This window comes from Condylura cristata, unplaced genomic scaffold (assembly GCF_000260355.1).
Source record: "Condylura cristata isolate star-nosed mole 26May11 unplaced genomic scaffold, ConCri1.0 scaffold00012, whole genome shotgun sequence".
Taxonomy (NCBI): Eukaryota; Metazoa; Chordata; class Mammalia; order Eulipotyphla; family Talpidae; genus Condylura; species Condylura cristata.
In genome coordinates, this window is record NW_004567113.1 from 39,860,038 (window position 1) to 39,873,898 (window position 13,861).

General features: G+C 35.7%; 1 protein-coding gene across 1 annotated transcript in view; it reads left to right on the plus strand.

Annotated features, from left to right (window-relative positions):
- ARAP2 (ArfGAP with RhoGAP domain, ankyrin repeat and PH domain 2) overlaps positions 1 to 13,861 on the plus strand; it is a 133,144-nt gene that overhangs the window by 42,259 nt on the left and 77,024 nt on the right. The window contains exons 9-12 of the mRNA XM_012724030.1: positions 6,478 to 6,593; positions 9,044 to 9,243; positions 9,751 to 9,836; positions 10,560 to 10,742. Of these exons, the coding sequence (XP_012579484.1) occupies positions 6,478 to 6,593; positions 9,044 to 9,243; positions 9,751 to 9,836; positions 10,560 to 10,742 (585 nt within the window). The remainder of the gene's footprint in view (positions 1 to 6,477; positions 6,594 to 9,043; positions 9,244 to 9,750; positions 9,837 to 10,559; positions 10,743 to 13,861) is intronic.

A 13,861-nucleotide genomic window follows, 5' to 3' on the forward strand; every position in this document is an offset into this window, starting at 1 on the left:
GGAGCAGTGGGTGGGACAGGAAAGGTCTGCTGTGCCCTGTGAGTCACTCCCTGGCCAGGGATCAAACTCATGCTGCAATGGCTGCTGCTAGGTTCATAGTGTTGTGCCTTAGTCCATTGTACCACTAGGGAGGGCCACCACTTCATATCCTTAAGAGTCCCTTGTCAGGCATCCTTATAAATATACTTTAATTAATTCTCTCACTTTTTCTGAATTGGTGCTTTTTATTGAGTAAAGAAACCTTAAAATGTTAAGGTAAAGTAGCTGTTAGGACAGATTACCATAATGATTGTCTTATTCTTGAACCAAGGGAAGTTGTAAAGTTGAAGCATGATTAACTCTAGTGTTATGCCAGCTGACAAGTCTAAACTTTTTGAAATTAAGGTGGATTTTTCCTTTATCCAATTACTCAATTTAGATATTCACTTTTTTTTTTTAGTTTAGATATTCATTTTTACACTTTTTTTCTCCCTCTGATTCATTAGCAGATTGTAGGAACCGAAATTTGAGGTAGGTCTTACTTAATCTCATGGGAGAACTATGCTTCCTGGATGTTGGAGTTGTTTCTTTTTTTCCCTTAGTCTCTATGAAGTGGAACCGAACTATGAAAAGCTATGTAAAAACATTTGTTAAAAAGGAAGATGGCAAAGTAGAAACTGACAGTAACATTCTTTACATATTTTCGCTGTAAAACACTTTGGTTAATTACATCAATTAAATGTCATTCCTTTAAATATTTAGCACCATCTTACAACCTGCAAGTATTTAATATTTACATTTTTCATTTTATTTCTTTTCTCTGCTTATGCTTTATATGCTTGCAAAGTATAGTTTTATGTATCATAATTCAGCTTTGTATAAAATGATCTATGTATTGAGTTGTATAGCTTATACCATATTTTATCCTGTTTTCTACATTTATTCATCTATCTTACAAATACTTCCTGGAAATATTTTCATCTCTGGGTACTGTTCTAGGTACTGAGGGGTAGTGGAAACCTAAAGTATCTCTCTCTACCCTTCAGTGTCTTATCTTTTATAGGGAAATAAATATTGATTGATAATTAATTTTCTGGTACCCTCCTATATGTAGCCTTTTCTTTTTGACTATCTTTTGGCAAGGTTTTGTGTGATGTTTTTCCAAACAGTCATTTTCATTAAAATGTTGTTACTTGAATGGGTAGTGGTTTCAATTTGATCTTAAAAGCATTATTTTCATATCCCAAATTAACGATGTGGATATTTACTTTATTTGCGGCTGTGTCCTAGAGACTTCTAGGCAGTATTTTCACATGTTCAAGTGTTTGTGGAATGAACTTGTTAAATTAAATCATTTACAGCTGATTTTTTTTAACTAGAGAATTTATCTCAAATTCTTTTTAATTACTGTGAATTATCTTTTACTTTCTCATAGAATTTTGTTGTCCTTCCTAAGTTCTTTATAGAATCCAGATATTCCTCTCTTGTGGTATTAATTTTCTACAACTGTTTTTCTGAGTTATTGGTACTTTTAATTTTACAGTTTTTGTTTATATTGACTTTCATCATTTCAAAACATATTTTCTGTATGCTGAAAAAGTATACATCTATTTGAGATGATTTAAGTATATTATATAATAAGCTACTAGTTAAAAAATAAGTGAGCTAGTGTAATATGAACATACACTGAAGTATATCTGCTGTCATATATAGTGTTTGACATAAATGGTTTTGCCAGTTGACTGAAATTTCTGCACGTGGATGTGTGGTAGGTTTGAGAAAATTGACTTTGGTTTCCATTTTGTACATTGCTGTCAGCCAGTCTCCCTTCTTTTCCTGATAAGTTGTCTGAACATTTTGTTATTACCACTGAATTAATGACAACCAGATGCCTTGATGGGAGTGTGTATATCCATTGCAAGATAATTGTGGCATTGAGTCTTTGATGACATAAATTCACTTGATTGAACATTCTCAAATGAGGGAATAACGAGAGAATCATCCTCCCCTTTCACCCCAAACATAATGTCTCCGGCTTCTGGCATGGGAGTGGGGCTCTAATAGAATTTGAGTAGATCCCACTGGGCATTGGGTTGGATGGTACAGAAAGAAGCAGCAGGATGTAGGCGGTGGCCTTAAATTCTCTGCGTTCTGTATCAGGCTCCACTCTGCATCTGGTGTTTCCCAGGGTATCCAGTGCCAGTGTCATACAATGCCACATCTGTTTTCAACAAATGTCTAAGCACCAAGTTCTTAAAATTCTGGCATGGGAACCTGGCATCCAGTATTTCCAGAAATAGATTTGAAATTTAAGCAAAAATGGGGTTAACAAATCTTTTGTTAATTTTTCTGTTTAGGATTTAGACTTTTATTTTGCTCTTTTCAGTCTGTAATTTGAAAATGTAGTTTTAACCAGTTGTGGTTTGATCCTGTTGCTGCAGGTTCATTCAATAACCCATTCAGTGTCTTACCGAGTAGTTGCTGTTAATTCTAATCTGGATGTTGGATATGAAATCATTGGTATGAATATTTTGAGTCACTATAAATAAAATAGGGATCTTTTTATTGAAGACAGATTTGGTATTTAGAACCCCACAATGAAAGTACAGTCTGGGTATTTTAGTTTCTAAATTAATTTCCTTAATTTTTACAACATTGCTGTATAAGGTAGACATCACTATCTTTTCATAAATGAGGAAAATTGAGATGGAGATAAACTAACTTCCTAGTAGTCATACAGCCAGGAACCATGACAGCCAAGCTTCTACCAGGCTGATCCCAGCGCCCACTGGCTGTCCTATTTCGGCAGGCCTGGATCTGCCCTGCCAGCCTGGCCATGGACCGAGCAGTGCTGATGACAGGACTCTTGCTTTTGGAAATGCCACATTCAGTGATGGCAAATTAAATGTGAGATGTTTACTCCAGCATCTATTTTTATCTTTGTGCTCTCTTCAGTAATATGATTTTGCCCAATAAATTTTTGCACTAATTTTTAAATCTAGTTTATAGTACTTCAAAAGTTAAAAGTTTGCCTTGTTCCTGACCTAGGTCTATTTTTTTTTAAATAAAAATAGTGCTCACAATCAAACTGTAGTTAATAGCTTATTTAGAATTTTCTTGAAAAATTTAGCATTCACATTCCATCCCAGGTTTAAAAATTTATATATACCTGCAGGTTATTTTTAAACATTTATTGACTTATAATTAACTTTTAAACAAGTAATATATTCTGCTAGTTTCAAATGCAAGTGGCATAAAATAACAACAAAATAGTAGTAAATAGGATTATGTAGCACTATGTATACCAGACATTCATTTAAGCCTTTTTTTTTTCTTAATAAACACTTTATCAGGGTACATGAAACTGTAAAGATCATTCACAGACTTACAGACTTTTTAAAAAATATATATAGTCCTGCAGCTATTACCATATTCTGGTATTAGAACTTTGGCATCCGCTCAGATTTCCCACTGTGCCCACTTGTGCGTGGGTGATAATTCCATCGGTGGTATTTTCTCATAGCTGCCTTTTCAGCAATCAACATAATCCTCACTGCTGATGCCGTAGGTGTTACCTCTCCTGTCATCCTCACTTTGTAAGTGAGTGAACTGAAGCAGGAGAGGTACACCTGATCAAGTTAGTCTGGGTTTTGAGGTTTTGTCAGATGTCACCTGCTTTGGGAAATCTCACATGAACATGACTCTTTCTCCTGGGCAGGGTCATTGCTTACCTGCAGCCAAGCATTTTTCTTTCTCTGCACTTGTTAGAGTTAGACTGTAAGCTTCCCTAAGATAGCTGACTTGCCCTTGTCTTCTATGCAGACCCAGAGCTTCGTACAGTTCTGGGAACTCACTAAGTACTTAAAAAGTACCATTTTGCCAATACACTTTGCCCATTAAAAAAATGAGTATATGCTTTGCTTTCTTCAAGGAATTACTCAAAAGACCAAATGAGAGGACATACTGTTTGTCAGCTTCAGAGCACTGCACAAATAGATACTAAGGCAATTACGGCGCTGTCTATGCTTCATAAAGATGGATGCTTTTAAACTTCTGGACATTAACACCGGGGTGGGCACTCAGGGCAAATTGGACTATCACAATCAATGTATCACTGTGTTTTGCCAACCTGTTTTTAACCAGTGGCCTTAATGATTTCAAGTGGTTTTCGAATAATCTGATTGCATGCTTTCCTGCTCTACAGAAGGCAGAGAGATGTGCTTTTGTTCTGATGGTAAACACTGCAGACACACGCTGTGTAGGTTGTACAACTGGTTCTGTTATCTGATTCAGTGTCTCCCAGTGTTAGGCAACACTGGGAGAATCATGGCATTTAGTTTTGCTTTTACCTGAAATCCCTGGGATAGAATCTCAGGTGTGAGGGAGAGATCAACATAGGTAATTTTGATGAGTATCTAGGAATGAGGTAGATTTGGCCTATTTTCTAAATGTTCTCTAAAAAGGTGTTTAGTGTCATCACAGATATTTTAAATAAGAAATGCAGCTTCATATTTAATAGCTCTCAAGAGCACTGACATTTATTTTGTTATTCTGCTGTACATTTTACAGTCCATTTGTGCCAGAGCGTTTAGTGGATACTCTTAATTACTCAAAACCATATGGCCATGGCAAGCAGCTGATAAATGGCCTACGGATTTTCCAGTCTCAAAAGTCATCTTTGCTTTGCTTGGGAGAAATTTGGGGGTGGGGGGGCTCTGAATTTTGACTCTCACTTTGTTTTTACTAGACATTTTAGCTTTAAATGTAGACACTTTTTTTGGTTTGCTGGTAGAAATTAGAGGACATCTATTCAGGTTGGAGCCTTGATGAGGCTCATCAGTTTCTGTAAAAGGTCATCAGTTTGCCATCTGCTTGTCTAATGGTCTGAACATGTATCGCTGCCCTTGATAATAATGCACAGTACCTGAAGACTGACCTCTCAGAATAGAGCTAGGAATTGTCTGGTATCTGGCTCTTATCAAAAACTTCATCACAGAGAATTGTTGGAGCACTTGTGGTCTAACAATGTCTAACAATTTTATTCTAGAGCTTTCCCCATGTCAGGCTGAGTTGTCAGAGTCATAATTAAAAATATCTTACCTTTGTACCCTTAGTTTATTTCCTAGTTTATAAGGAGAGTTAAGTTCCCAATCACATGCCCTGAAAGTCTCTCCAGCAGGTACCTTAGCCAGCAGGAACATTGGTGGAGATACTTGAGAATTTGGGTTTTGTTCTTTTTTTCCCTATGTAATGAGTGTCACACTGTGCCAGTATGCTGGAATTTATTAAAACGGGCAGATTGGAAAGGTTTGATTCACTCTGCCTCTGTGTCGATCACAGTGAATGCAATTTTTTTTTAAGTGGGCTTCCTATACAAAATGAAAGGTCTTTTGTTCTTCTATTTTCCAGTACTTAGCATGAGTTCTCATCTTTTCCTTGTATTTCTTTCACTTTCTGACTTGTTTCTCTACCCAAATAAGCTAATTGTATTTTCATCAGAAAAAATAATATTCAGTTGATGATTTGTTTTATAAATGATACATCTCCTCGTTTTTACTAAAAACCTATACATATACAAGAAATGAAGAGAGACTTCACAATTTCTGAATGAAAATTCTGGATACCTTTGCAAGTGGGGGAAAATTGTTATAGTATTTTTACCTGTCAGAAATGAATTAACCAAAATCTTGAAAGCATAAACAGATAGGAAATTTGTTATAATATTTTTACCTATCAGAAATAAATCAACCAAAAACCTGAAATTTCAAACAGGTAGGAATTTGTGTTAACAAATCTCTTAGTGAAGGAAGTGGACTGGATGCCTCACAGAAGAGGATTTGTCCTATATTTTTCTCTCACTCTGGCATCCTTAGGGCCCAAGAAATTGTCCTCAGACTTTTCATCTTAAGGATGAAATGACGTCTGTGTTTCTAGGTGTTATTTTCCAAAATAGATGGGCAAGCAAGAGGTGAAAGTCTTTCTTCTTCCAAAGTTCCCTTTCACCCCCATACTATCAGGTAACTATATTTTATTGACCAAAATTATGATACACCACACCTTCTAGGTACAAGGGAGATGGGAAAGTATTACTTTTACTTTAAGCTAATGTAGCAAAAGAGTCAGAGACAAAGGCCTTTGAATTGCTGCTTTTACAGTTTCTGCACAGTTGTTCTTACTGAAAATGTATTATTTTTTTCAGTAGTTTGTCTTTGGTATGTCTACTTTTTTTCTGATCAAAATTAAAATCCCGTTTAATCTGAACCTGTTTATATATAGATAATTCATTTTTGAGATCAGATTAATTATGCCTTTTAATATTGAAATGATTTGGTAAACCAAATTCTTAAACCTATATGAGTAGTTTCAGTGCACTGCTCAAATCTATCCACATACATGAAATAAAACTCAGTAGAATTAATTAGGTTTTAGAAAAAATAATTGTACATTCAAGAATGATTTTTTTTTGTTTCTTTATTTTTGTTTGTTTTCCCCAAACAGGATTTTAAGAGTGGACTTGGAATTACCATAATTCCTATGAATGTTGCAAATGTAAAGCAAGTGGACAAAACTGTGAAACAATCTTTTGAAATAATCACCCCCTACAGGAGTTTTAGGTAAGTTACCCTAACTCATTATGTGCTTGGATTACTAGAGGGAATCTTGGGTGATGCACTTTATATTGCTGGTCGTAGTTTTATTTCATAGGAGACACAATGAAGTTATATTCTTTATTGCCTATTTTATCAATTTGCATATAAAAACACTTTATAAAAATGACTTGACCAATTATACAAACTGCAAAGCTACTAGTTTAATGAGAGTTGAGTAATTTCTTAAAATGCCTTAATTTCTTAGTGGTTTTGGTATGTTAATTGTTTTATCAAAAATTTATGAAAAATCCCTTCATATTCTGAAGATATATATTAAAAATAATATTTCCTTGTCTTTAAGTTGTACTGCTGTTTATCCTCTTTTAACCTAGTCAATTACAACATTTCCTTTAAGATCACTCCCTAATTACAGTTATTTCACAATGATTTCCTAAAAGGGACTCCAGCTAAAATAATGCTGAATTGAATGAATCTCGAAGCACTTATCAATAAAATCTCAACATTTTATCTAATGTCATTCTAGTATTTGCTTCTTTTTTCTTTTACAATGAACCAAAACAAAATTCTTAACCATGTTTAATAATCTATAACTCTCCAGCTTTGGTAAATGCAAGAACATTTGTGACGAATAATAAACATAGCACAGGGTAGCATGCAGGTGAGAGGCAGTTGCTGTTGAATGACTGACAGCAGTTGTGGGAACACTACATGCCTGCCACTCATTTTATCTGTAATGTTACATCTACTGACTCACATTTTGAGAAAACAGGAATCACACAGAAAATAATAAGCTTTGTCTTTACATTTGTAGTTTTAAGTACCAGTTGAATGTAGACATTAATTGGATTGTGCACATTTCACATTCCTGACAACACATTTGTACAGTTTTTCCTCATACCAAGTAACTGGACATCACACTGGGCATCCTAGAGTTCAGTCCTTTATTGACATCAACTACTACTGATTTAAAATTTTAGTCCCACAGGCATGTTTCTTTCAGACTCAGTCTTAGGGATTTGGTCCCCAGGTAACCTGCACTTCTGTCCTGCTTGACCATAGATGTGAAGTGGCCGTGACTTCCAACGCCCATGTTGATAATTTGGTGAAATGGCTCAGAACTCAAGAAAAGCTTATTATTACCAGCTTATAATAAAGAGTACATGTCAGAAATGGCCTATGCAAGGGCTGCACAAAAGCAGTCGGGATTAATGAGAACCCCTCTTCTCTTTGGGATATGTCACTTCCGAGCCCCACCCCTCCTTTCTGTCCACCAGCGCAGAGGTTCTCCAGACCCTCTGTTCAGGAACTTTTTATACGGTTAGGCGTCACCGAGCTCACCATTGGCTGTTGGTGATTAGCTCAACGGCCAGCGCACCTGCCTTCCCAGTGTCAGGTGTTAGGGCCAAGTTCCAGTCCTCTTCTGAGCCTTCGTCTTTCTGACTCCCAGCTTTCATCCTGGAGATGTCTCTTTGACAGGCAAAAGTCCCTTTTTTCAATCAGAAAAAAAACAAGGGTTTTAGATGCTAGGAACTAGGACCCAAAGACAAAGATCAAATGTCTTTTTTTTCCATTGTACCATGTTGCTGTGACTAATCTCTGTGTGGTAGAATAAGTCATAAAGAAGTTTGTTAAAGTGATGAGGGGGCCACAGAATGCTTCAAAAAATGTGAATCATGTAGGCTACTCATTATTCTTATAGATTATTTAGCATATTCTAATTATCTCTTAACTTCACTAAATGTCAAAGCTTTTCCATCTTTACGACAGAAAACCTTACTGTGACCTAGTATGTTGAATCTAGCACATAATATGGACTTAGTATTTCTTGAATGAGTAAATTGATATTTAATCCCTTTACTAAGGTATCAGTAAACACTGAGACTTAGAATAAATCAGAACATAGTTAAAAGTGAGTTAGTCTTCTGTTAGAGTAATCATTTAAAACTTTGGATTTCTCGGTTTCTTAAAGCCATCTGGACATTCATCTAATTAAAAAAAGAATCTATTTTTAAAATTGCAAAAATCAAATTTTCTGGTGGGTGTTCTTGATAATATAGTTTCTGACTATCATGGCATACTTTCTTGGCAAAATTATACAATAGTCCTGAAACTCTGCCAGTTCCTTATTGATTATTATATAATCATTGCTTAGGAAACATGGCCTAATATTTAAGCTTTTGACCTAACAAGGCTTTTGACTCCTGTCAGAAAAATGTATATGTTAATGTTGGTTCAAGATATGTAAACAAAGTCAGAAGTGTTGCAGAAAATTTAAGGAAAAAATAAGTTCTTATATTAGATGATTTTTAGTAGAAAAGACTATCCAACTGCCTGGGAGGCGTATTTTTCAGCTGCTGTTTAATTTGCCAGTGAAATGAATATGCAAACTGAACATACTGCTTAATTGGCCTTTACAAGGGAGATCGATAATGCAGAAACGTTAATTGTTTCAGCTTTACAGCAGAGTCTGAAAAAGAAAAACAGGAGTGGATTGAAGCTGTGCAGCAATCGATAGCAGAAACTCTCTCTGATTATGAAGTAGCTGAGAAGATTTGGTTCAATGAGTCCAACAGGAGCTGTGCAGATTGTAAAGCCCCGGATCCTGACTGGGCTTCCATTAATCTCTGCGTTGTCATCTGTAAGAAGTGTGCAGGTAACGAGGGCTAAGTGTGCACCTCACTGGCTGGTGGCAGCCTGGTGCTGACTGCTCTGTATTGTCATCTGTAATGTGTCCCATATAATAGTTGTGGGGAAAAAAAACAGGATGCTTATTCCATGTAAGCAAATGCAGATATAGCCTATAATTCACCAACTTTCTGAAAACCTTCCCTTTCCCTCCGTGGATCATTATCAATTCTCTTTCCTTTCATCGATAAGGTATTTTCAAGGCTAGTAGTTTGCACAAGATTTCTTCATTTCCTTCAGTTCTTCATTTTAAAATGTACTTTTTTACTCGTACAAGGTGGTGATGAAGGTGCTGTTTTCCTCATCTTAGTTGATTATGATTTCTGTATGATTACCATCACTGCTCTTAGAGGTGTTGGATTTAAGAAGTGTTGGTATATTTTAGGTTGAAAAGATCTACATATAGATATACTTTTTTAAAGGTAAACTCACTTTATACAATTAAAATAGGAACGCAATTGTTTTTTGTCGTCAGGACAACATCGATCTTTAGGACCGAAAGATTCCAAGGTTAGAAGTCTCAAAATGGATGCCAGTATTTGGAGTAATGAACTCATTGAGGTACGTTGAGTGAAACTGGTGATAGAGATCATTGGAGGGAGGAGGTACACAGTGAATGGCGTGGATTACCTCAGGAACTTTTTGATAAAGTGCTCACATCATAAAAATGGCTTGTAGGTTGCTCAATGGCAGTAAGTTTTTATTTCAACTTTCTTAGTGTCTCTTACATGAGGTAGTTATTTTAGAAATAGGACCTTTAATATTGGTAATTAAAGTGTTGACATCTTTTTATTTTAAGCTGTAATTTAATTATTTTTAACCCAGCATGGATAAATGATTAGAAACTGAATGAAAAATGAATTTGGCATAATTTACTATTCTGTATTCTTTGACCATGCTCTGTTACTAACTGTGATTATGTCTAACTTTTGGTTGCTTATTTCCATTTTCTTGCAACAGTATCTTCCCTGATCACATTAGCTCACCTACTCAACCATTTTAAATGAAACTGTCTCAGTGTGAGCTTCAAAAAAAAAAAAAATAATGCTCTTGCTACAATTTGCATTACTTGCATTTCCCTTAGTTAATAGTTGACTATTATTAAGAGCAGTTAGCATATTTCAAATAGGAATAATACTGGTTTTCATACTCTTTCATGCTTTTTTATATTTTTTTACAATTTATAGCTTATAAATTGTAATTTCACTAATTTATAGTTTCAGTTTTCTACATATTCAAGTGAATTTTATGAACTAATACAATTTACAATTTTTGACACTTCAGCTTTTTATTGTCATTGGAAACAAAAGAGCAAATGACTTTTGGGCTGGTAATCTTAAAAAAGATGAAGAATTACAAATGGATTCACCAGTAGAAAGGAGGAAAGACTTTATTACTCAGAAGTACAAAGAAGGAAGATTCAGAAAAACACTTTTGGCATCTCTCACCAAAGAAGAATTAAATAAGGTAACTCATAAAAATAACAATAGGCATAGCTTTTAATGTGCCCTAAGTATGTGCCAGGAATTTTGAGAAGAGGAGATTCTTCTATTTGATAACATTGTTTACTGTTACTTCATTTTGAGTGCTGTATCAGGGGTTTTTCCTTTGTTTCTCTTAAGAATTCATTATCAATAATGGATAAACCCTACCTGTCACTGAAGTGAAAATGTAATTTATGACTATGCTTTCATGTGGAGACAGCTTTCCCTATATTAGGGTGGGATACTGACCATGATTGCATTGCAGAGTTGATGAAAGCAAATTTAACATCATTTACTCAGTTTTTGTTGCAAGGGACATTTTACTTGATAAAATGTTGACCTGAACTTTCATTTGCCTTTGGCTGAGTGATTATAGCTTCCTTGTGCAACTTTACTTTGCTTGTTTGGGCTTCACCAGCAGAGGGTTGGTTACACATCCTGCTTGCCTTTCCTTTGCAAATTGGTGCTTTGATTTTTTTTTTAGGAGGTTTTTCTATGGATAACTATTGAAGATATTTACCTGTTGCTTTTATACTTAGAGAATATGTTTTTTCATGCTTCTTAGTTATCTATTGTACTTTAATGGCTTTAATTATTGGATAAGGATCTCCATGAAAGTAGAATGCTGAATATTTGGCAAAATAGCTTTTCTGTACTTTCCTAGAAATTACAAGATTTATATAGATAATTTGCATTTTTACTTGTTTTGTTACTTTGCACTAGAATTTCTTTTTATACATCTTTGGTTTTAGTAAAGAGAGGTCACCATGATTTTAAAACAATAGCACATAATAAATACAGGATTCTGGATGAGTAACCATGGTAGGGGAGTCTGGATTATGGAATATGGGATTGGAAAACATAGTACATAGGTCATTGTAAGTTCTTTAAGTTTGATTTGGATGATTTTTTTCATGGGTTCTAATTACATTATTAAAATATCTGGCCAATTATAGCATTACACAATGATAATAGTATTGTGATTAATTCTATGCATCAGAGTGCACATACTGAAAAAGTATATAAATAGTAAGTTGAGTATTTGGGGACATAATTAGTGTGACTAGAGGACCAAGATATGCATTCCCCTAGGGGTTTCTCTGTTTTTGATGGTGATGGGAATCTTGCCAGTGGGTAAATATCGACACTATCAAATGAAGTCCTGTGCTACAGACAAAGCATTCCCATGAGCTAGGCTGTAGGTTTTACATTAATTACTAGCAGTTGCATTCTTTCTAAGAATATTGTAAGGATGTCTATCCATAGGGATTTTCTTTCAAATTGGGCTTTACAGAATGATATTTTTGGGGAAATAAATGTCTAAAGAGCCCAAAAGACAAATAAGTGGATCAAAAAAGATGTGGTATATATATATATATATATATAGTGGAATGCTGCTCAACTATGAAAAAAGGTAAACTTTTGCCTCTTGTGACACCATGGATGGAACTGGAGGGGATTGGCTTAAGCAAAATAAGTCAGGGCCCTCCCTGGTGGTGCAACAAGTTAGGATATAGCACTGCAAGCTGGCCACAGCCATTACAGTGTGAATTCGACCCCTGACCCTGGAGGTGATCCATATGGCGCAGCAGACCTTTCCTGACTCTCCTTCTACTCCCATCAGCAGTGTACTTTGCCAGTCTGCCTGTTCTGCTCCCCACTCTGTCTCTGGTGAATCCTCTCTCAGCCCCTGCACCTCTGGTTTTGTACTCCAGTTTTGTATGCATAAGTAAATCAATGAATCTTTATCAAAAAAAAAGTCAGAAGGAGATAGACAAATTCCAGGTTATGTCAGTTATCTGTGGAATATAGAGAAACAAAGCACGAGGTCATGTAAGATCAAATCAACAAACCCTAGAAATGTGACACAGAATGGAGGCTACCAGGGGGGAATGAGGAGCGTGCAAAGGGGGAAGGGCCTCTGTGGGCTGCAGAGAAGGACTGTGAGTGCCTTAGTAGTATGTGTGATGTGACAACACACATATGAAAGGTGTGATCTGTACATCTAAATCATGTTGTTTACAGCATTGTATAAGAACAAATCCCTCAATTAAAAAAAAAAGATACACTTAATACTTAATGTCAGTGAATAAATTTTACAAACATTTTATTAAATAGATTTTTAAATTGAAATATATATATATAGCATGGTATAAATTTAGTGTTGATTTTATACATTTACATATTATACTATGATTACCACTGTAGATTTAACATCTATCACATCATCTAGTTATTATTTCTTTTTGTTAAAGGAATATTTACCATCCAGTCTTTTTTTTTCCCTTAAAAACAATTTAATTTATGCATACAAGAACTTGGGTACAGGCCAGAGGTGAGAGGATTCACCAGAGACAGAGTGGGGGAGCAGAACAGACAGGTCTATTGAAATACACTGCTGAGGAGAGCAGCAGGTGGGTCAGGAGAGGTCTGCTGTGCCATGTGGGCCACCTCCCTGGCGGGGGATCGAACTCATGCTGCTGTGGATAGCTTCATAGCAATAGTGCTGTGTTTTAACCCCTTACTTTGTCAGGGAGGGCCTTAACATCCAGTCTTGTAACAGTTTTGAAGTATATAATATGCAACTGTTGAAGGAAGTAACTGTGTTATGCAGTGGCTGTTCAGAGTTTCACTTTCACAAAATTGCAAGTTTGTACCTTGAGCAGCATCTCTTCAAATTCCCTACTCCCCAGCACCTAGTATTCCATTCTGTGCTTTCCTGGTTTCCATGAGTTTGACCATTTCAGTAGGTGATCCTTTATAGTTGAAACTAAATATGGGGCTTCTTGGCTATGTACTCTGAGCTTCCTATTGGAATAGTTGATCAGCAATTTTCTGGGTTTGAATTACAGAGGGCAAACTAATCAGTGATGTAGTTATGTGTATCAGCTTAGGAAACAGGGACTAAAAAGGTTATTGGAAGGCTAAAAGTTACATAGAATCAGGATGCCAAAAACAGTTTGGAAGCAAGTAGAACTCAATTAAATAAGAAAGCAGGAAGAGAATGAGAGGATACATAAAGGTAGCTCATTACTTCAAGCGCCAGCCACCTAAAAAAATCCACCCCCAAAAAAATGAAGGAGGTTCCAAAAGTTGTTAGTG